Here is a 23,594-nt window from a genome sequence, read left to right on the forward strand (position 1 = left end):
CCCTGTGTTTATAATAGGGATCAGCGCTATAATGATGTCACTGTTCCTCGTTCTCTTCCCGATGTCTTGGCGTTTTTCTTTTACTCCCTCCTTTTCTCTCTTTCTTCTTTTTCTTTTCCCTTCCTTCCTCTCCTCCTCCTCATTTTTTCTCCTCTTTTATTTCTCTCCTCTTTTTCTTACCCGTGGGGCGCGCGCCCCCAACGCCCCCTGGATACGCGCCTGGTTTTGGACGCGGTTTTGTTCATCCGCCAATATTTGTCTGTTTATTGCTATTTAAGATGGTTGTAGGCGTGGGGGGGGGGGCAAAAAAACCTGATTTGCAGTTTTTGCCAAAACTGACCAAAAATCGATCCAAAATCGATTTCGCCAAAATGACGTAACAGGGGTTCACCGATGTCCAGGAGCCCAAATTTGCAACTCCCATGTCCATATCTGCTTCCGTTCGGGAGATACGTGGTCCCAAAGGACCCGATAGAAATACGTGTTCTTTATAAGTGCACAATTTGGAAAACCCCCTCTTTTCAGCCCCCTCACTTGTCCTCTCTGAAACACCCATCGACATTAAAATTAGACGTGGAGTAGGAGACACCCTTGTCTTTGTTATACACCAATTTCGTGTATTTATCTGACCGGGAAAGGCTTTTTGTTTATATGATTTCTATTTTTTTCGTAAATCATAAATCAGGTTTTTTTCCCCTGCACGCCCCCATGCACACAACACCCAATTCCAAAGTAAACTTCAGATTCGTAATCAGCGTGTCGCGAACTACCAGAAAAGATACACATTGATCGCCTTTGTGACAAAAAGTTTTTCACCTAAAAAAACGTAGGCCTAAGGGGTACGTACCTCTTGCAGTTTTTGCCAAAACTGACCCATTTATTCATAAATGTCAAGATAAAACTCAAGATGACAAACAAAGGTTTGATTTGACTGCTTTGAAATCACGTATCACTGGCAAGATGCGTCGAGCACCCTCTTATGACACTTATTTCGCTCAGTTTGCAACTTCAGAGGAACAATAGAAAACCGAAAAACTTTTAGGGACAACAAAAGGTTTGATAACCTTTGTTCGTCGTAAACGTTTTTCGGTCTTACTTTTCTTTGAGGTGAAAAAAACTTTTTGTGGCAAAAGCAATAAATGTGTATCTTTTTTGGTAGTTCGCGACACGTTGATTACGAATCTGAAGTTTATTTTGGAATTGGGTGTTGTGTGGGGGCGTGGGGGGCAAAAAAACCTGATTTGCAGTTTTTGCCAAAACTGACCAAAAATCGATCCAAAATCGATTTCGCCCAAATGACGTAACAGGGGTTAACCGATGCCCAGGAGCCCAAATATGCAACTCCCAGGTCCATATCTGCTTCCGTTCGGGAGATACGTGGTCCCAAAGGTAGCTGCCTAGCCCTCCAAAAGATTTTATTGATAAGATCCAAAGTACTATTTTTAATTTATTTCGAACGGAAAAACTGATAAAGTAAGGAGACTTACTATGTTTAACCCCATTGAAAAGGGGGGTTTAAAAATAATATATGTTCACAGCTTTGTTGGTGCTCTCAAAACCTCTTGGGTCAAGCGTTATTGTAATAATGCCAACACGGGGTATTGGAAGCTCTTTTTTCATTCCTCTTTGTCGCCGTCCGGTAAAGAGTTGCTTTTTAATTGTAATTTTCATGACCAGGATATTTCCTGTACTTAAAAATACCTTCATTGGACAAATTTGTATGGTTTTGAGTAAGCTTAGCTACCTTTAAGAAACCTTCGGAAGACTTGGGTGAGCAAATCCCCAATAATTTTATTAGAATTGATAATACCATTGTTTATGACAAAAAGCTTTTACGACGCTGGTTTACTGTTTGGTAGGGAAATGTTTTTGCCAGATGGGAAGCAATTGTCCAAATAATGCTTTTCTGACCAAAGTCTTTTACATTGTTAAGCTATTGTATGCTTTATAGAAGACTTCCTTTCACATTGTATAATTGCACGTGAAAAAAACAAAATAAATCAAATCAAATAACTAATAATTATTTCTAAACAGTTAAGATTAAATATTAGAAACGAGCACTAATTCTCAACAGTTCTAGTGGCGCAGTTTGTAGTGCTCTGGACTGGAGAGACACAGACAAACTCCATGTCTCCGGTTCGATCCCCAGACAGAGCATTTTGATTTTCTGTTCTTTTCCTTCTTCCATTCTGGACTTTGAAGTTTAAATATTAGAAACGAGCACTAATTCTCAACAGTTCTAGTGGCGCAGTTGGTAGTGCTCTGGACTGGAGAGACAGACAAACTCCATGTCTCCGGTTCGAACCCCAGACAGAGCATTTTATATTTTTGCTCTTTTACTGATTCCATTCTGGAATTTGAAGTTTAAATATTAGAAACGAGCACTAATTCTCAACAGTTCTAGTGGCGCAGTTGGTAGTGCTCTGGACTGGAGAGACAGACAAACTCCATGTCTCCGGTTCGAACCCCAGACAGAGCATTTTATATTTTTGCTCTTTTACTGATTCCATTCTGGACTTTGAAGTTTAAATATTAGAAACGAGCACTAATTCTCAACAGTTCTAGTGGCGCAGTTGGTAGTGCTCTGGACTGGAGAGACACAGACAAACTCCATGTCTTTGGTTCGAACCCCAGACAGAGCATTTTATAATTTTGCTCTTTTACTGATTCCATTCTGGAATTTGAAGTTTAAATATTAGAAACGAGCATTAATTCTCAACAGTTCTAGTGGCGCAGTTGGTAGTGCTCTGGACTGGAGAGACACAGACAAACTCCATGTCTCCGGTTCGATCCCCAGACAGAGCATTTTGATTTTCTGTTCTTTTCCTTCTTCCATTCTGGACTTTGAAGTTTAAATATTAGAAACGAGCACTAATTCTCAACAGTTCTAGTGGCGCAGTTGGTAGTGCTCTGGACTGGAGAGACAGACAAACTCCATGTCTCCGGTTCGAACCCCAGACAGAGCATTTTATATTTTTGCTCTTTTACTGATTCCATTCTGGAATTTGAAGTTTAAATATTAGAAACGAGCATTAATTCTCAACAGTTCTAGTGGCGCAGTTGGTAGTGCTCTGGACTGGAGAGACAGACAAACTCCATGTCTCCGGTTCGAACCCCAGACAGAGCATTTTATATTTTTGCTCTTTTACTGATTCCATTCTGGACTTTGAAGTTTAAATATTAGAAACGAGCACTAATTCTCAACAGTTCTAGTGGCGCAGTTGGTAGTGCTCTGGACTGGAGAGACACAGACAAACTCCATGTCTCCGGTTCGATTCCCAGACAAGCTCCATGTCTGCTGTTCATGTCCATTCAGAGCCTTTTACTTTTCTACTCTCTGGAGGGAGTGGAAGTATAAATATAAGAAACGAAGTTTCTCCAGAGGGAACCGAAATGGTGCAATTGGTAGTTCCATCATTCAGTAAGCGATTGGTTTGGATTGCATCGGTTCAAGTCCCAGGTGAGTATTCGCAAAAGGAGTTCTGACAAGTGGATAAGGTGAATCCCGAAGGCGGGCGGTCCCCCTCCTCCTGACAGGTGGATAAGGTGAGTACCGAAGGGGAGACAGGGGAGAGGTGTGGACAAGGTGATGTCGCCGCCCCCTCCCCCTGACAAGGTAAAGGCGCGGACAAGTGGAGTTCGCTGCCACCCCTCCCCCCTGACAAGGTTCACGCGCGGACAAATGGAGTTCGCCGCCACCCGTCCCCCCTGACTAGCTATTCGGGGGGTGAAGGAGTAGTGGAAAAAATCTTTTACAAAAACGACTAAGTCCAAACAGCAGGATCTTTAAATATTTGTAAAGCGTTTGAAACCAGAGGCCCACCTAATGGTCTAGCGGTAAAGACTTTTGCTTTTGCATCTCAAGGTCCCTGGCTCAAACTCAACCTCTGCTTTTCCTTTTACAATACTTATGTAAAAGGAAGAAAAAAAGAGACGGATGCTTGGAAGTAACTTCTTATTTTTTTAATGACAAATCAGTTCATGGACAGGATGTTTCTTCATCCCTCCCACCACAGTTAATACCCTTCAACTACCTGTCCAGTAACAGGTTATCCCTTATCAAATACTAATCAAAACATGCAATACATCTTTCATAAACATTCTTAGTGATACTGCATCTACTATTGAGATGGTTGGGTGACAACAGACAGTTTCTAAAATGTTTCTATTATTTATAATATCAGCCTGGAGGGCAGTTATTTAATGATACTAAGCAGTCACATGTACATATGGGATAAGCCTATGGCCTTTTACTTCACACCAGGTGGCTATCCAATTCACACCGGTACATTCTTTTTGGACATTTTTTTTTTCAAACATTTGGAAGACCATTTTCACATGAGGGCAAAAAGAATGGATTTCTCCTAGATGAAAATAATAACCCCATCTTACTTTAGCCAGACAGGGCTTGAATCCATGGTTTGCTTGACAATAAGTTCCCAATAAAAAGGAGGTGGCCTTCCATGGCTGATTGATGATTCAGTTTACAATAATACCATGGCACCCCTGCTACCATCAATATCATTTTCTTTAACTTTCATTAATTAACTAAATCTGATTTTGAATTAGTTTTAAATAACTCTTAACTTTTACATTTTTCCCCTCCAGTTTGAAAACGATACTACCATAGCACAAACAACATAAATGTGGAAAGGTTGCTCCCTTTCATTGCCGTCTCAATCACCCCCCCCCCCCCCGCTCCGACTACCACATCCCAAATTATATACACGAAGATTGCATTATTGCAAGCTTCTTTAAATAAAGCCTTATCAGTAAACCTGTGCTACTGCAAACTGAAAATTCAATTCAAAGATTCTCCCTCTTCACTTTCATTTCTCCTTCTCGATCCTTCGCCTCACCACCCCCCCCCCCCACCCCTGGTTCTTCCAACTACCATCCATAACTCCTGCCAATATCAAATTCAGTCACCTTAACATCCCCATAAAGTGTCAGTCGGTCAAGCACCACAATGTTTGTAGACCAAGAAATCAACAACCGAAACCCATTTTTAAAACTTTAAAGCCACATCAAATAAAGATGCTGTTTTTTTCTTCTTTTTCTCTAAACGAGATTAACACACAAACACCAAATCCAAAATATATAGAATTCCAATTCCCATTTTGAATATTCTTCAATTTTTTTTTGGCCAAGCCACGTTAAAAAGTGAGTGTTATTCTTTTTGGCCTTCCCCCATCTTTGTGTTTGCATTGCAACAAGGTGTAGTTTTCTCTACTAAAAAAACAAATAAAATCAAATAAAACTTAAATAAAAGATGATAACAGCACACGCAGGAGAAGAGTGAGAGCCCTCCCAAATACTACCGGCTTATGTATACAAAAGACCTCACGGACGCAGAATAAGGGTGAAGGAGTTACACCGATTTGAAGTTCCAAATAACCTGGACTAACCCATTTGACCTGACGTGTGTCATTCCTGTGGTCTTATGATGGATGATTATGAAATGTGGGTGCCTCACCTGAATGTACCGGGAACCACGACATGCAATACATGCAGATATAATCATGTAACTGTATAATGCCAACACATACATACTGTAACAACGAAGACCAAAGAAGAGAGTAAAAAAAAAGAAAAATAACATGGTTGGTAAAAGATATCACTCCTATTCGCCTGCTGACATTCCCACTGGGGATCGCATTTGATCCCAGAGAGACGCGATCTTTCGATCCTTTTTCCGACATCTTGGCAAATCTAGAGTTACTTTTCACCCCCACTCCACCATCCATGCAGGAACCCACCCAAACCCCCCTGCGCGGCCGATTTATTCTGTTTCTCGTCCAAGGAGGGAATCTCTATATGGTTCAGCACTATGTCAAAGAAGAGCGGTTTGCACGGTGACAGCTTTAAGTCCGGTGGGAATGCCGTGAAGTTGGGCTTGGCGGCAAGGTCCGGCTGGTTGGCATTGTACCGGTCCAGCCTTTCCACCAGCGGTTGATTGTCCTTCAGACCGAGTTGCGCCATTCCTTTGCTGATGGAAGGTTCATTGGAATCTGAAAATTAACGCAAAGAGGTTCTTGGTAAGCCATGGCCTTTTTTTTTAAAGTATTCTTGGGTGGAGGGTATTTTCTATGGGTGAGAGTAGTCGGAGGGTTGGGGAAGTCAATTCAAGTAATTGTGAGAAATGTCATTCAATTAGGAACCACATAAGGCCTATTCTCATCTTTGTAGTAAGTTTGTCAGCTTGAGCTACCTGACAGTTCATAAGTAGGGGGGTATATTGGAATGGAATTTGAGATTTGAATCCCTGAATAGAGAAAGTTTACAAAAACTTGATAATTTGCAGTCATTTTTTGTTGTTGCTGTCACAAACAGAAATAGATACCCACTTTCTATTATTTGGAGAAGACAGAGACTGGTCCAATCGCAGTCTACAAGGCCAGATAAACTCTTTTTATTTTGGCTTTCAATTTCTTTATTCTGACAAATTTCGATAGTACAAAAAAACGGCACTTTTGATCGGGCTTTTGATACTTCCTTGTGATCCCTGGACATCATACATTCAGCTATGAGCAAAAATAACTGTTGTCTGTCCTGTCCACTACAATACTCCTATTGTAACATTTTCAGACCCTAAGGGCTAATAGGTCTCTCCACCCCCCCCTCCCCCCCAAAAAAGGGGTGAAAAAGGGCGGTGCTGCTTCCAACTGAATTAATCTTTTCACTCATTGTTTAACCAAAGAGAAAAATTTGGGAAAGAAAACATCAGATTATTAATATAAATGCCATATTTCTCTGAATCATTGTCTATGCTCTGATGGAAAACATTTGTTCCAGTAGCAGGGTTCAATTCCCAGGTTCCAAATGGACTCGGCAGTTTAATCTGCATTTTCCTGACGATCAGACCCAAAAGAGAACATCGATATGTCTCTCCACCCTTATCCCAAAGAAGAAACCTTTCAGAAACTCAAGGGTACTAAAGGGATTTCTTCCTTTTAAACTAACCAGGGTCCTACACAAAATTAACAGGGTAGTAGCATGATGGTCTCTGCCTGATTCCCCCTCCCCCAACCCTATTTCTTTTCTTGATTTTTTGTTATTCATCCTTTCGTATATAGTCCATCTTGCATTTTGCCTTTTGAAAAACAAGAATCCTTAATCTTCATCCAAAGCAGCAAAAAGTTTATTTCCAAAAACAGTAAATTGATTATTATTATTATGATTATGATTATTATATTATTATAAGTACATACCTAGAATGGAGGCCACCTGAGCAGAGTACTTCAAGCCGTTGATATCTTGCACAAGAGTGTCCAATTCCTCTACCTCCACCTATCGATTAAATGAAACCAAAATCTAATCATGAAGTCTTCCACATTCAGTTTTTTAGAGAGTGTCACTACCCGACAAGCCCTATAGGGTTTTTTAGTACACTTCCTTTCACAAGTTTTGTTTCTTATCTCCTTCTATGTCATATGTCATACTTATGTTAAGATAGAACAAAAATAAATAAATGAAATGAAATAAATTAATTAGTTACCTTTTTTTTTAATTCGAGTAAAAGTTTTGTTTTTGTTGTTGTTGATATCGAATCAAAAGGAGTTTAACCCCTGGTCGACCTGGCGAGAGGTCCTACGGGGGATAATAAGTTTGTTTTTATAGAACAGACATTTTTTTTTTCTTGGAAAAGTTGTTCAGGCAGGGAATTGCTGGTAAATGAAGTCTTATATATTTACATTGGACAGGATAGCCATAATCATACCCGAGGTCGGAGTCTAAGAGCCAATTAGGGAGGGATTTCTAAAGGAGAGGAATTTCTAAGTACTGAGGATTGTGGAGACGGAGTGGTTTCTATTTTTTTGGGTAGGGAGTGGTTGCGGTTTCTATTGTTTGGTAAGGGAGTGGTTGCTACTTTATGTTTTAATTAATCGGTCATTGTTGGAGTTGTTTGTTTTGTTCTGTATATATAGTATACTTGGAGTCGGGGCCTAGACCCATTTAGAAAAGGTTTTTTTTAATGGAATGAGACTAAGTAGTAACAATTGTGAATACAGAAAGGGTTTGGTTTTTGAGTAGTGAGTTGTTGCGACTTTGTATTTCAGGGGGAGGTCTTCAATCAAAGGGTCGTTCTCGAGGTTGTTTTTGTGTAACTTGGTGTTGAATTCTTCAAGTTGGGTGAAAGTAGATTTTGTGTTTCCTGCACGGAGAACGTACAAAGTAGCAATATAGGTAGGGATTTTGAGTGCGAGTCGATAGCTGTGGTGTGGATTAATTTGTTTATTGGGATTAGAGATGGTAAGCAGGGAGATGCTCCCGTAACTGAGAATCGGTTTTACTTTGGATTTATAGATTTGGATAATGGTTTTCGGAGGGAAGTTATATTTTTGTGAGAGGATTTGAATGGATTTAAGTTGGGACCAGCAGCGTCCTGCAGTTCTGTTACAATGTAGATCAAACGATAATTTGCTATCGAAAGTGGTACCGAGGAAGGTTGCATTAGGAGTAGCAGTGATTGAGGTGTTGAAAGATTAATTTTGGAAATATGGTGTTGGTATTTTGAGTTTATTATGGAGAAATTGGCTAAGTTAGATTTTGAGGGATTTATTTTTGTTCTCCACATCGAGCACCAATTTTCGAGATGTGTTAATTGCTTTTTTATATTTAGTTCCATCATATAGATATTTTTACTGGTGCTCCAAATGGCTATGTTGTCAGTGTACTGACTATAGTTGCATTTAGATAGGGGGATGTTCAAATCATTAACAAATAGGGTGTAGGGGAGGGAGCTGACAACAGTGCCCTGTGGAGTACCTGCACGAAGTGGAATAGGTTTTGATTGTTGGTTTTTGTAGCATATTTTTGCATTGCGCTCACTAAGGAAAGAGGAAAGAAGTCTGGTGTTATTGGAGGGGAGATTAAAGTTAAGTAGTTAAATTCTTATGCCGTTGTGCCAAGTTTTGTCGAACGCCTTTTCGGCATCAAGGATGAGGGCAGCTGTGGTATCATGTTTTTTAATGAAGCCGATGCGAATTTCTTCGGAAAGGCGGAAAGTTTGGTTTATTGTAGATTTGTGTGCACGGAATTAGCCTGATTGATACAGGCAAAGTGATTATTTTGCTCTAGGTGGGTTCTGGTGCAGCTTTCTATAATTCTTTCGAAAATCTTACCTAAGGCTGGCAGGAGACTAATTGGTCAATAGTTTTGAATTTTGGTGTGTCTTTACGTAGTAGTTTCGGTATTAAAATCATTTTGGCGGATTTCCACCGGGTTTGGAAATCAGGAGTTCGTTTAATAATGGGAAAATATGAGAATTAATGAATATATCGGAGGCAGACGGAGGGGAATCTTTTAGCATTAGGTCATTTATGTTGTCAAGACCAGGGGAGGAGGCATTTTTGCATACTTAGTGGCACTATACCAATTGTTTATATCTATTTCTTTGAGTAGAGGGATGTTTTTGTTGAGACATCCTTACAAGTCAGGGATAAAGCTGGTTGCATTACAGATAATTGTACGGTCTATTTCGTGTTGGAATCTGTCATCGTATGGAGGGCCATCTAAGATATTGAATATAGTTTTCAAGTACGATTCAATAAGCTTTATTTGGTCTTAAGTTTTTGTGATCAGGTTACCTACTTTATCTCTAAGGCATTGGTCTATATTACCTGTGTTTTGGGTTGTTATGGGTTTATGATATTTTTTAAATTTCTTCCAAAAGTGTTTTGGGATTTTGTCATTAACGATTGAATCGCATTTGTTTTGGACTCGGTTTTGTCGACCGCCAATATTTATCTATTCATTGTTTTTTAAGTTGGTTAATTTGGGTTTTTAGAGTTGGATCTGGGGAGATCATATAGGTTCTATGTAGGCGACGTCTGAGTTAATTAGTGTAAGAATATTCCTATTTAGTTTTCGGTTTCTGTTTTTTTTTTAAGGGGCAGTGTTTTTTGAAGGTATTGAAGATATGTTGGGCAATGCTGTCACGATATATGCCGATGTAATTTAGCTTGTTGTTGTGGTAATTGGGGATAGTGTTGTTTGTTACAAGTTCCTTTTTAAATGATGTCCAGTCTGTTTTATTGTAATTATACGTTAATTCGTTATTTTGGATGCGACTGAGGTTTATGTCTAGCTCAAAAAGGAGTGGAAAATGGTCACTGATAGGTCATCTTCTAGGATTTGAATAGAATGAGTTTTAGTTGCAAGGTGATTTGAGGTTATGGCGTAGTCAAGTAGTTCAGTATTATTGTTTATTGGGTTTATCCTAGTTTTGGTATTTTGGTTAATTATTGTTAAGTTGTGTTTATCACATATTTCTAAGAGGGACATGCCTTTTTCAGATATTTTGGTGCTACCAAAAATGATTTGGTGGGCATTTAGATCTCCTAGTAGTATTGTATTTTTATTAGAACTTTTTTTTATTGTGGATATGGGCTCATTTGGGGACTATAATAGCTAATAACGTGGAGAGGTTTATTGTCTCTTTCGAGTACAATTTCAATTGTTTGTTTGGGTTGGGTTTGGGAGGAGGGTGGCTTTGAGGTTGTTTTTTTCAGCAATAAGTACTCCTCCCATAGAGCGAGAGCTATCGTGTCTGAAAGTTTGGTAACCAGGGATGCTAAGGTGGGAATCTGTATTTAGTTTAGTTTCGTTTAACGAAATAATATCCGGGGAGTGGTTGGTGAATATACTAAGTAGGAGGCTTAATTTTGGAAGGATACTGTTGATGTTTAGGTGGAGGAACTTGACAGAAGGAGGGAGTGTGCTTGTCATGTAGGTGACTGAGGAGGGCTAAATATTGAAGGTTGGTGGAGATGTTCCATAATTACAGTTTTGGGGATATTTAAGTTTAAATGTTTTAGTGTTAACACGGTGGCATAACTGGCAAGGTCGTCGGATTTGATTTTAATGTCGGCTTTTTGGAAGGTTTATTGCACTAATTCAATTACAAAGGTTGCGATATGAAGTTTTTTGTTCAGTGGCGATTTTATTTCTTATTTCAATTTTAGGGGTAGATTTGGTTACATTCGCGTAGGTTCTTTGTTGTTGTTGTTGTTTGTTATTAGCTTCAGTTTTAGCTTCTTTAAATTTTGGGCATCCTTTGTAAAGGGCGGCATGAGTCCCTGAGCAATTGGCACATTATGTTTTCTTTTGGTTTGGGACAGTCTTCAACTCTGTGGTTTTTGCCACATCTGAGACATCTGGTTTGATTTTTGCAAGAATGGTGGGTGTTTCCAAAAAGTTGACATTTGAAACATTGAGTGATTTGGGGGGGGGGGGGTTCGTGGTATTCTTCTGTTTTGTGTTTATAGTATCCTAAGTAGAAACCTTGTTTGATTAGGGATTGTTGAGGTTCTTGTTCTTCAAACGTTATTTTTTACTTTCCAATTTGGATTGTTTTGTGGCATGACTAATGAGTCTTTAAGTTGTACTGGGGGTGTATTCTTGGTCTTTGAGTTCTTGTTCAATATCTTTGATTTGAATTTCAGGGTTTATGCCACAGGGTACTACGGAGAAGTTTCTTTGTCTTACTTTTTGGGGGATTCTTGGTTTAGGGTTGCCTAGTTTAGTCTATGGTTTCAGGAGGATATTTGCAGATTTAGGGTCATATAGGGTGATTACATGCCACGAAAGTGTCCATAAGCTATAGGTTGCATCCAAAACCCCGCCGTTTGTACTGAACGGCAGGTTTTTTCCAATTGGTTAGCTGAGTGATAAGTCCCATCTTTTCGCACTTATAGTTGAGCTGCCTATTCGTCTATTATGCAACTCTTCACACAGCTAGTAGCCAAATCACTATCAGATCAAGGCAGACATGGCAAGGTGTGTACAAATCAACTCTTCCTTACTAACCAGTCTGTTTGCAGAAGAGATAAAGTTTCAGTAAGTTGAGGTCAAGAGAGCTGAAAAATGCAACATATGGCTAATGGACTAATTCTCGTCATGAGGATGTTGTTACTACGAAGACTGTTTATATTTGAGATCATGGCATTTGGTTTTTCTTCATTGATTAGTTTAGCAAGTGTTATTGGGTTTTTTGATGTTCTGGTAAGATTCCTGATACAATGATTGTTTGAGCGGATTTTTTGGTGGTTGGTTTGGAGTTAGGAGATGGGTTTATTTCAACGGAGTTTGGACTTTGTCTTTTTCTGCTATTTTTGTACAGAGATCCAGTCATTAATGTCTATGCCAAAATCAGAGAGGTTTAGGTTTTCGACTAGGGGGCGGTTATAGGTGGGTAAGGGGTTGTCATATTGGCAAAACAGCCCCTCCCTACGGGTTTTAAATGGCTTCTATACAATGAAATTGATCATAGACTTCACTTACCAGAAAGAATTAGTCTCCAGCCTTAGACGGCAGACGGAAAGAATAGGAACTCCTTTTGAAGAGACACACTATGAATCGAAAGTGTACTCGGAAGCGTTGTGTTGGTATCCAAGGACGCGTACGTTTTGTAAATGGCGGGTAAGTAATAGAGTGAAGGATGATGGGGTGGCACTATGTCAAAAAGATAACTGTTGACCAACATAATCCTCAGATCCCTAATGAAAGGAGAGGAATGCAAAAGAAATTAGCAAATTTTCTTCAAATTAAGTCTCGTACATTTAGCACAAAACATTAATAAGCAACTAATTAATAAGCAACTAATTCCAACAAAGTTTAGACTGTGATTGAAACTTTACTAGTGGAAACACAAGTAAATATATATTACATTTTTAGGAACCTTTCTTTCTTATGACTAACCTTGACTGTATATTGCAGCTTTCCAGCTTAGCTGGTGAATTTCCATCAAATCAGCTCATCTTTGAGTTTTCTTATCTTGACAACAATCAACTGTCTTTTTAATTTACCACAACCCAGACCACACTAATTGGCAACTCTTTCCAACAATCTAAGGCAACAATCATCAATTTAAGACAACCAAATTACTAACTACAAAATGATTCCAACAAACTAAGGCACCGGGTCTCATTAATTTAGCACAAAACAGACCACACTAGTTAGCAACTCATATCAATAAACTAAGGCAAAACTTATAAATTTAATACAAAACACCACACTAATTACCAACAAATTATCACAGCACACCTCTTCAATTAAGCACAAAAAGACCACACTAATTAGCTACTCATTCCACCAAACTAAGTCACAATGTCTCTTTAATTTATCACGAAACAGACCACACCAAATACCGACTGGCTCCGACAGGCTAAGGCACAGTGTCTCTTACATTTAGCACAAAAACAAGAAATTACCAAATACCGACAGGTTCCAACAGTCTAAGGCACCGTGTCTCTTACATTTAGCACAAAAACAAGAAATTACCAAATACCGACTGGTTCCAACAGTCTAAGGCACTGTGTCTCGTACATTTAGCACAAAAATAGACCACACCAAATACCGACTGGTTCCAACATGCTAAGGCAACGTGTCTTGTACATTTAGCACAAAAACTTACCACACCAAATACCGACTGGTTCCAACAGTCTAAGGCACTGTGTCTCGTACATTTAGCACAAAACTGACCACACCAAATACCGACTGGTTCCAACAGGCTAAGGCACTGTGTCTCTTACATTTAGCACAAAAACAAGAAATTACCAAATACCGACAGGTTCCAACAGTCTAAGGCACCGTGTCTCTTACATTTAGCACAAAAACAAGAAATTACCAAATACCGACTGGTTCCAACAGTCTAAGGCACTGTGTCTCGTACATTTAGCACAAAAATAGACCACACCAAATACCGACTGGTTCCAACATGCTAAGGCAACGTGTCTTGTACATTTAGCACAAAAACTTACCACACCAAATACCGACTGGTTCCAACAGTCTAAGGCACTGTGTCTCGTACATTTAGCACAAAACTGACCACACCAAATACCGACTGGTTCCAACAGGCTAAGGCACCGTGTCTCCTACATTAAGCACTGATCTTGGCAACAATCAACTGTTGAGAGGACAAGACTGATGTTAATGATTCTGGCTCAAAATGATGTTTCCCTTGAAACTTAATTTTTCTCCAATTTCTGTTAACAAACTTCCAGATAACACTTCCAGATCTCTCTGTAGAGGACAGGCTTGAAGGATCTTCTCGTATTTGGTGGAGTTAATGATCTTTCAAACCTGATCCAGCTTCATTACAGACATCCAAGACTCACAATTTTCCTGACATTTTCTTCATCTTCTTCTTTCACCTGAGACAGTACTGTAAAAGATAAGATTTCATATACTGGAAAGCAGATACTGTAGACATTGCAACTAGACTCATTTTTATCCACTCCCTCCTTCCTCCCTCCCCCTGACTACCTAAACAACCCTGACTGCTGCCTCATTGATATAACTATGTATAAACAAATGTACATCATTGTGGTTTAACGGCAGAAATAAACGAAACGAATACCAGAGCTTAAATATTTCTGTGTTACTATAGTAAACTGCATACCCAAACGGAAGCATTACAGAATCTTCAATGTCTCAGACCTCCAGCAGGATGTTAGTCAGTTCATGGAGTCTTCTTGTGAATCAGTGTGGCCAATGCAATGCTGTAGAGACAAATATAAAAGCAATATGTATATATATACCTATGGTGTGAAATGAATTTTAGTAGGTTTTTAGTAGTTTTACATAAGATCAACTTCCAGTTTGCATATGCAGATACCTTTCCCATGAATGTTTACAAACATGAATAAACTGTACCTCTTTTTGTTACTAAGTGCCTGTTTATTTTTAATACTTGCAATATATGACTTATTAATGAACCTTACTAGACATTGCTATCGAACCTACATATGGAGTACTTCACAAAATGCCAAAACTTCGTTTGATGTACAGTGTTCACTATAATGGTCAAGCCAATAGTAAGGAATGAATTGAACACAATTTTGAGAACATTTCATCAGCCAAACAATTTTTGAGAGCATGTACTAGTTAAAACAAACTTAGCAAGCACATTCATGAATAACTGGAAAATTGAAAAATTTCTGAAATAAACATCATTCTTGAAACAAGAAACTTGACAAGTGAAATAAGGACCGACACTTAAGCTACAACATGCACACTTAGCAAAGATGAAAACTGGCTTTTCGGCCTTACACAAGTACCAACAACATATTGGTATATTCATGGTAAAGCCTTATGTGCTTCCATGACTTCTAGCACCTGCGTAATAATATTCTATATCTATGAACAAGGACAGAGATACTATATATTGTTCTTATCTTTCAATACTCTTAATATGTGTTCACCATGAGTTGTGTTCCTCACAACTTAATTAATGTTTTCAAATTAAAAACCAAATTAAAGACAATTACTCAACAATGAGAGGTCGACTTAGAAAAGTTTGAATTCGGTTTAATAATAATCAAAGTTTCAGTGAAACAGTTCTGGCGACTATAAAATCATGCCTTAGGCATTAAAAGAAGACTATGATCTGATAAAGATATGCCGAGAGTTGGACCAATACTGTTAAGCCTAGCTTCAGGTCAAAATTATGCTAGTTGATCAAATTAATACATGTATATCAATTTAGTTGCCTATGCTAGGTAACATCAGCTTGCATAGAGAGTTTTCTCCATACTTGAACCATCACCAACATCAATTAGACCACAGAGCTAGGCCTAATTGCTTGAGAATTTCATTTTACAAAGTACCTTTGCTTGTATAACAAGCCTAGGATAAGCTAGTTCGTCCTGATCTCTATCTAGCCTCCGCTTTGGTAGGCTAGCCTAGGTTTTCCCATTTTCATTTGGTGGTAGGCCTAGCCTGGGGCCATTTGTTCCCTACCCTAACAACGTTATTTTCCGCCCACTAAAAAGTTGAGTAACTTACTTTTCCTGCATCATAGGGGAGTCAAGTACGTTTTCAAGGGAAATTAACATTTTCAGGGGAGTTAACTAAGGTTTTTCATGGGAGGCATATTGGCTAGACTATGTGGAAAGAATAGATGTTGTAAGTGGAATAACTGAAGGGAGAAAGGTAACGTTAAGGGTGAAAAATAACATGGTTAAGGAATCTAACATACTATTTTCATTAGAGGAGACTGTTGTTCTGTAGGCTCTGACAGCATATTTTCTTTTTAGAGTGAGCTAAAGAAAGTTGTGATAGTATGAAGGAAAATAGAAAATGTGACCAGGTACCTTACTGTACTTGTGTAACTGTTCAGTGATTGAAAGATGAAGTGTTTGTGAATAGGCCTGTTTGTTTGTATGCGAACATGGGGTAATTAACATGCGTGGAATCCATAGTGGTTATGGGTTGTATGGCATTCATTGTGGGAAAGAAATAACATAGAAACTTTAGCCTATACTAGTATAGGTATATGCCTTCCTTGGATCCTCCCCTAAAATTGTTGTTTTCCCATTTACCAGTTTCTTCAATTACTACAAGTGTCTCTTTGAAATATGTTCCTTTCTTTCACCAAACTCTCTTAAATCACAAGATACATTTACTACGTACAGTTGCTTCACTGCCTTAATGAATTCTTTCCACAGCCAAGCCGTCTTTCTTTCCTCCCCTGAAAAACGTTTGTTTCAACCCTATAAAAATAATTAAATATCTAACAGGAGCCAGCCTGTCATGATGGAAAAAAAAAGCAATGAGAGAGAGCTTTCATCCTAAGCTAATTTGTCCGGTTGCGAGTTAGTTTCTTGAGAATGTGTTACTGTTATTGTTAAGTGCTAGATGGCATAGCCTAGGCTATGGTAGGCTACTTAGTCTGGTAGGAATTTAAAGACCTAATTAAAGGCCTAATTAAGTTAGGCCTACCCTAACTGTACTAGCCTTAACCAGAAAGTGATTAGGCCCAACCAGCTAGGTCTAGTATTTTGTCGGAAGATATAAAGTGACTTACTTTACTTACGTTAATTGTCTAGTGAATATCATATTAGGCCTAGGTTAGCATTCCAACTTACTATAGACGCCAGTGCCTACGTGAGCTAGCCTATCGTTAGGCCTAAGCTATACTATTATATTTGATAGGCTAGCCTAATTTCTCACGCTCGCTGACTCAAACAATGTGAAGTACTAACTTGCTCCACAAAACTAATGAACAACCTTCGTCATTAAAATCTTTGGCAGTTACTTCCCGTACAGAATAGGCTACAAATTACAATTACGTATGAATTGTTAGCCAACGGCTGCCAGGAAGCGAACTGCTCGTGCAACCTTTCGTGAGCTTTATATACAGATCATAATTCGCGCTCCTTAGCTTAAACTTTGACCGATGTGAAGTTAGATACTTATTCCACGTTCCTCGTTCGATATTCGCGAATGAGTAACTGCTACCTATTCAGTTACGTATTCGACAATGGTATCGACGTAACACCTCTGGCAAGACAAAAGCTGGCTTACAAGATGTTCAACATTTGGTCGTGGAAAGAGGTTTAGTCATATGAACTCTAATGACTATGTAGAAGGGTACTATAGTGCATCTTGCCCGGTCCAAATAGTTCTTAACCAACTAAAATGACCACTATACTTCATCAGTTTTTAAATTAATGTACCGGGACCTGAAGAAAATCACTTTAGGTCCTAATCAAGACTAGCACGCCTTGGACCACCTAACCAATGGGTCATATGAATTCTTAACACATTGTAGAAGGATACTATAATGCGTCTTGCCCGGTCCAAAGAGTGCTTGACCAATTAAAATGACCACTAAATTAACAATTTTTTAAATGAATGTAACGGGAACTGAAATAAAAACATTTGGGCCCTAATCAAAACCAGCACGTCTTGGACCACCCAGCCAATGGGTTATAGGAACTCTAAAGACATTGTAGAATGGTACCATAATGCGTCATGCCAGGTCCAAAGAGTGCTTGACCAATTTTAATGACCACTAAATCATTACTTCTTTAATGAGTGTAACGGGACCACGAAAAAGCTTTGGGCCCTTATCCATGCAGCACGCCTTGGATCACCAAACCGATGGTTAACATGAACTCTAAAGACATTGTAGAAGGGTACCTAGTGCGTCTTGCCTGGTCCAAAGTGTGCTTGACCAATTAAACTGACCACTAAATCATCACTTCGTTAATGAATGTTAATGGACCTGCAAAAAATCTTTAGGCCCCAGTCAAGACCAGCAGCACGCCTTGGACCACCTAACCAATGGGTCATAGGAAGTCCAAGGACTTTGTAGAAGGGTACCATAATGCGTCTTGCCCGATCCAAAGAGTGCTTGACCAATTTAAAAACAGAGAGATTTGATTGGCGCATCATCTGTTGGGCGGGGCTTGCAAATTTTGATTGAAGTTTGTAGAATCTACGGACTCGTTAAAAAATCTGGCGAATTTTATTCAGCTCAAAATGTTAAACGACAGATAACTTAATAAAAATAATGATTATTAATATGAAAATTGCATAGAACGGCGTTATTTTCACTGAGCTTTTAGGGCAGTAAGCTGGAAAGCTGGAAAGGTCGAAGTTAAAATTTGGCAAACACACATTGAGACTTTAAAACCAAACCACCATCCACGTGTACAATAAGGTCATTAATACGTTATCAATCAAGGCACTATGACTATCCAGGCACGTGTTTTAAAACACGTGACATCGACCCACAAAAATAGCTTCATTGAACGCCTTGCGCTGTTCTGTTTTATATTCTTTTTCTGTATCTCGATAATAGCTTCTTGTTCAAATAGATCTTGCTGATTGCAATAGGTCCTGAATTGATGCAATGACACGCAATTTAAGATAATAAAAGTTAATAATTGGGCTTTACGATATACAGGACAAAGTTCTCCTCCTTGCCATATTGTTATTAATATTTCGTTAAAGGTCTCTCCCTCTCATTCTTTCACTATACTTCATTAAGTAAACTTCCTGTCGATGATCAAATGATAGAATTTAAGGTCAGAATTTTGCTGTATAGTCAGTCTTGTTTCAGCCGTTAAAACAGAAAAAAAAACCTAAGAGGAACAATTTCAAATGTGAAACCTTGTTAGTAAAGTGCAAGGGGATAGGACCCAAATGTAAAAGAGAAACAAAAATTAGGTTAAATGGATAACTGAATAGAAACTTTCACACTATATTCTCTGCCTTTTCCAGTGTATTTGTCTTTTTCTTGTCTCGGGAATCGTTTGAAGGTTGACAGTAGTTCCATTAAAGAGGTTCTTGGAAACTGTTATCAACTTTAGCTTCTTAGAACTATACCTTTGTGTGAAATGGTAAGAAGATGAAAATGATCAAAACGACTGGCATGACACTACTACATAATAACAATAGAACTATTGCTTACCTTATAACAACACTATAAAGGCATACATACATAATACAAAGGTAAACGATATCACAGGTTATTCTGCAAACAAATTGTAAATCATAGCCTGTCCACGTAACTGTCCTTTGTTCTATCTAATTTTACTATATTCATTGTTAAAAGGTTCAATTTCACTAACTGTCCATCTACTTATTTTAAATGTCCTTTCGTTCGTCTTCGTTTTATTTGATTTTTTTTTTTTTACATTTTAATTTGCTTGTTATGATAATCATGACAACTTAATACCGTTACACCTCACTCTCACATACAGCTAAAGTAATTTTCCAAACAAAAATGCAGTTTTGCTTGAATAATTGATATGGAATATTTAAAGAGTCGACTCAATGCAGCCGCACGACATTCGACGAAAAGTTTGCAAAAGTCTACAAGAATGTTTTTTCCCGTCAATTGATGTTATCTTCGTTTGTTCTTGTAGTGGGTCTGTCTACTTAGGTTTTTTTTTTTCTTTCAAACCGCCACGGAACCAAATAAGTAAAATACAAGCTAATGTCGGTGCATGGTATGGAATGGAGAAAAATCCTCCCAATACTAATTGTTAATAAAATCCCATGACGATAAGCAATGAAGAGCATGGCCAAGGTGCGCAACACACGGAAAGGAAAACGACCGAAGAGCGAAAAGCGACCCGGCTGTGACGTCACCTAATCCGATAACCCGACAGTACATCGTCACCTAGGTCACCTAGGTGAGTAGAATGTTGCGCACAACTTTCGAACTGTTTCTTCTGTTAGAATACGGCAAGCCAAAAAAAAAAAAAAAAACGAGAAAAAACAAAGTAAATTATCGCGGTAAATTAATATGTATTTTATGCTATTAAAGTTGATTAATTTCAAACGAAGAAGTTCATCTTTCCATTATATTTTGCGATGCTTGTTGAACTTGTATGACATTACCTTGGATGAAGGTTCCTTAATTTGTGTTAGAAATTCAAAGTAAATAGAAAAGGGCGAGGCTGTATAGATTATCGTCCATGCGGAATGCCGTTTGTCACACAGCGTATAGGCTTAACCATTCAGCCAATTTTCTCTATAGCACAAAGGCCTTATTCTTCTATGTCGTGAACCGATCGCTAATACTTAATGAATTTTGATTGGGGGTTGCTCAATGAGAGCAGTAAACTAAAGTGACCCCCTCAGTTGCCACTCAAGTTCCCGAAACTAATGTACACTTCCCAAACGTTGATTTGTAACCTTCATATTAATTCAAAGACTATAGTATTGGTGGAGGCGTAGGGTTGTTTCCTCTACCCCCCCCCCCACCCCACCCACCCACCCCTCGCCACTCACGCTCCACCTAAATCTTCTTAATGATATTGAACGCAGTATACTGTGTGTATCTTTTTTTTTACAGTCAAGCCAAAGGCATAGTAGGCCAACCCTTCCCCCCCCCCTTAAACCCCAACTATAATATTGACAGAAAATTAATGACAATTATCCACGTTTTCTTTGTGAAACACACTCTGGCTAAGTGGCAGAAAACCACTGAGTGTATAAAGGTTCGGATCGCTACATGGTGACCTGCAGTCGTGGTTTATTTTATAGCATATTTGGTACTGGTGTAATATTGCCAGAGTAAATAAACGTTCCCTTATACCATGATATCATTAGTAAGGGTTGATCAGTACAAGCTTCACAGTTTCTGTTATAGATAAATACTAAACCGAGACCAATAGCAATTGGTACCGTAGTGGATAGCACCCATCTTTGTTTCGGCAATAATTAACCTTATAGCTGATTCTTTCCTATCAGCAGTTATATCATAAACACAAGCAAAAGACCAGCCTGCCGAGATACTGGTTTCATAGTGTAGTATTACAAAGAACCGCGGGTTTACGTATAGCGTACGGCTGAACAGGTCCCATGTCTATATTAGGCAATACTAATATCTATATTAGGCAATACTATATCTATATTAGCAGGGGGTAGGAGCCCGGGGTCACTGCGGGCACGTGTACCCCCCCCCCCCACTTTTCCCAAAATAGCAAATTGTGCCCTACAGGTAAATAAAATGTGCCCCTTCGATGAAGAACGGTCTTTTGGATATCTTAAGCCTTTGTTAATTTTAATATTTATATTTAATTCTTTATTTTTTAGTCTGTAAATGCTATTTTTAAAATGGCATCCCATATCTTTTTGTAGCACGGTGAACGATAAATAAACAATCTCGACAATTAAAAAAAAATAATGTTGCACCTCATTCTACTAGCGTATTATTCTATACTGTACAGATGTAGGTTGATAGAGTCACGTGCACCATAATAGTATTGATAGCATACTAACACATCATACATGTGTTAGTGATATGGCCGGTGTGTATCGGTTTATAGCATAACGAGTGGTGGTTTTGGAATGAGAAAGTGCCCCTCTGGCGTTGTGCCCCCCCCCCCCCACTTTTTGGAAGCTTCCTACCTCCCTGTTTATTAGGTAATATTGTACTATACTCGTTACCCATTCATCTTAGATCACTCGATTCTGAATTTACGGGTAATAGTTAACACCAAAACGTGACAATTTGTACAGTTTTGGACAATGGACTGTTTGAGTACGGTACATATAACAAGAATGTTACGATTGTTCCACTAGCCATGGTTGAATGATGATGAAGTGTTACTCAAGATTGTTGGGCTGTTTCGCGTACTTTAGTTCTTATGTAGGAGTAAATCGTTTTCAAATCACGAGATACCGATATGTTTCTATAACACATAAGTAAGATCGGGCAGCATTTTGCAGAAACTACTAATTTGAACAAATTGAACAACATTCTGGAGTAGTTCCATAAATAAGCTTAGCTTCATTTAGTTTTGGCTATAACGTTTGGTCATTTTTCCATTAAAACTCGTTCACGGGCACGTGGCGACAATTTGGTTTCGAATCATATCCTCACTTCGATAGTTCCGAAATTACAGGTTTTACTGGGTTCTCTTAAACTAGCCAGGTATTTTTGAATGGATTCACCAGATTGTTGATTTCTCTGTCCGGAACCGGTACTAGACTCAGAAACTCCAGTTGGTATGAAATGTTAGTTTCAGAGTTGAAAAGGGCTTGGTCGTATACTAAACTAAATCCTTGGGCGGTTCTCTTATTCAAAATCATGCAACGTAATAGAGTACACAGCCCTTCTTCGCCGAAGCAATGTAGAAGTGCTTTCTTACGCTCGGCCGAGAACTCATCACGTACCTCCCCTGAGCAAGTAAGGCATTTCCCAATCCCGAAATCCACTGTTTTCATGATGGCACATCAGGCTCGCCTGGTTGTAGGGAGAAAACAACTCGGTTGCACAATTTCAGCCATCTTCGACGCCATTGTTGTGTAGGGCCGAGCGCAAGAAGGAGAGCAAAGCAAACACGGACGCCTGTATACGTACTGTATGCGTATCTATTCCATCGTTATACACTATACAAAGTTACTCATGCATGATAAGACGGAATACCTCTCATCCTCTTAGTCTTAACAGATATCACCAACGAGTTTTCCATAACAACTCCCTGATGCCACATTCTTTAACAGATATCACAAATACTTGAACGTGTTTTCGATAAACCGATCCTTTTCTACGACGAGTTGACAAACGTATTACGTGAGTAAATATGTCCCTATGGTTACTTGGACAACAACATGCAAATGAACAAAACTCAACATTGAAAAGGCTTGGTTATCGAGCCCAGGTGTAATTACTATGCAAACGAAATGCAAATTACAATCTTAATGAATATTCATCTACTATCATTAAAGTATATTTTTGATGTAGATGTAGACATCAATTTCCCCCCCCCCCTTCCCCTCCATTTTTTTCATTGCGAATAAGCCAGGATATATAAGCTGGTTGAAAGATCGTAACTCGTTAGATTACACTTTATTATTTAAGAATAAAAGAAAAAAGGGTTTAAAAGGATAAATTATGCATGTTTATTTTTTCCTGTAACCAACTAACCATAGTCATTTATTTGAAATCAGAGAAAGAATAGTGCAGTAAAGTTGGTAGCGACATATAAGTTACAGTAGGATGACGTCGATATTACATTATTGTGTCATTCGATAGCTATCTTGCACCATACAAACGATGAACATTCATGCAAAGATTGCAAGAAAAGTTAAATGGTTTTCAAAACACCTACTCGAATGACCTCGCTATACCGTCCCATCGTTTGTTACATAACAGAGATTCGACATATATAAGTCTCAAGCCACGGGAGTTGAAAGTGTATACCACATATTCTTTACATATGTGAATCAAAGCAGGGAGTTATTATGGAACAACTCCCTGATCAAAGGCAAGAAGATCGCAGAGCGTACCTCAACGTTCGGCTACCCCACGCTCGAAAATAACGAGTTAGAATTTCGGCGTAAAT

General features: G+C 38.7%; 1 protein-coding gene across 1 annotated transcript; it reads right to left on the reverse strand.

Annotated features, from left to right (window-relative positions):
• Positions 1-3,948: 3,948 nt before the first annotated feature.
• On the reverse strand, positions 3,949-13,369 carry LOC139963555 (signal recognition particle subunit SRP68-like). Its single transcript, XM_071964411.1, has 3 exons — positions 13,349-13,369; positions 7,212-7,290; positions 3,949-6,011 (listed from the first exon to the last, which is right to left on the reverse strand). The coding sequence occupies exon 3, from the start codon at positions 5,980-5,982 to the stop codon at positions 5,719-5,721; it is 264 nt and encodes an 87-aa protein (XP_071820512.1). The 5' UTR covers positions 5,983-6,011; positions 7,212-7,290; positions 13,349-13,369; the 3' UTR covers positions 3,949-5,718.
• Positions 13,370-23,594: the final 10,225 nt, after the last annotated feature.

This window comes from Apostichopus japonicus, chromosome 22, assembly GCF_037975245.1.
Source record: "Apostichopus japonicus isolate 1M-3 chromosome 22, ASM3797524v1, whole genome shotgun sequence".
NCBI lineage: Eukaryota > Metazoa > Echinodermata > Holothuroidea > Aspidochirotida > Stichopodidae > Apostichopus > Apostichopus japonicus.

Bases quoted from the DNA above. Each gene is read 5' to 3' on its own strand.
- LOC139963555 (XM_071964411.1), bottom strand. From the start codon at position 5,982: ATGGCGCAACTCGGTCTGAAGGACAATCAACCGCTGGTGGAAAGGCTG.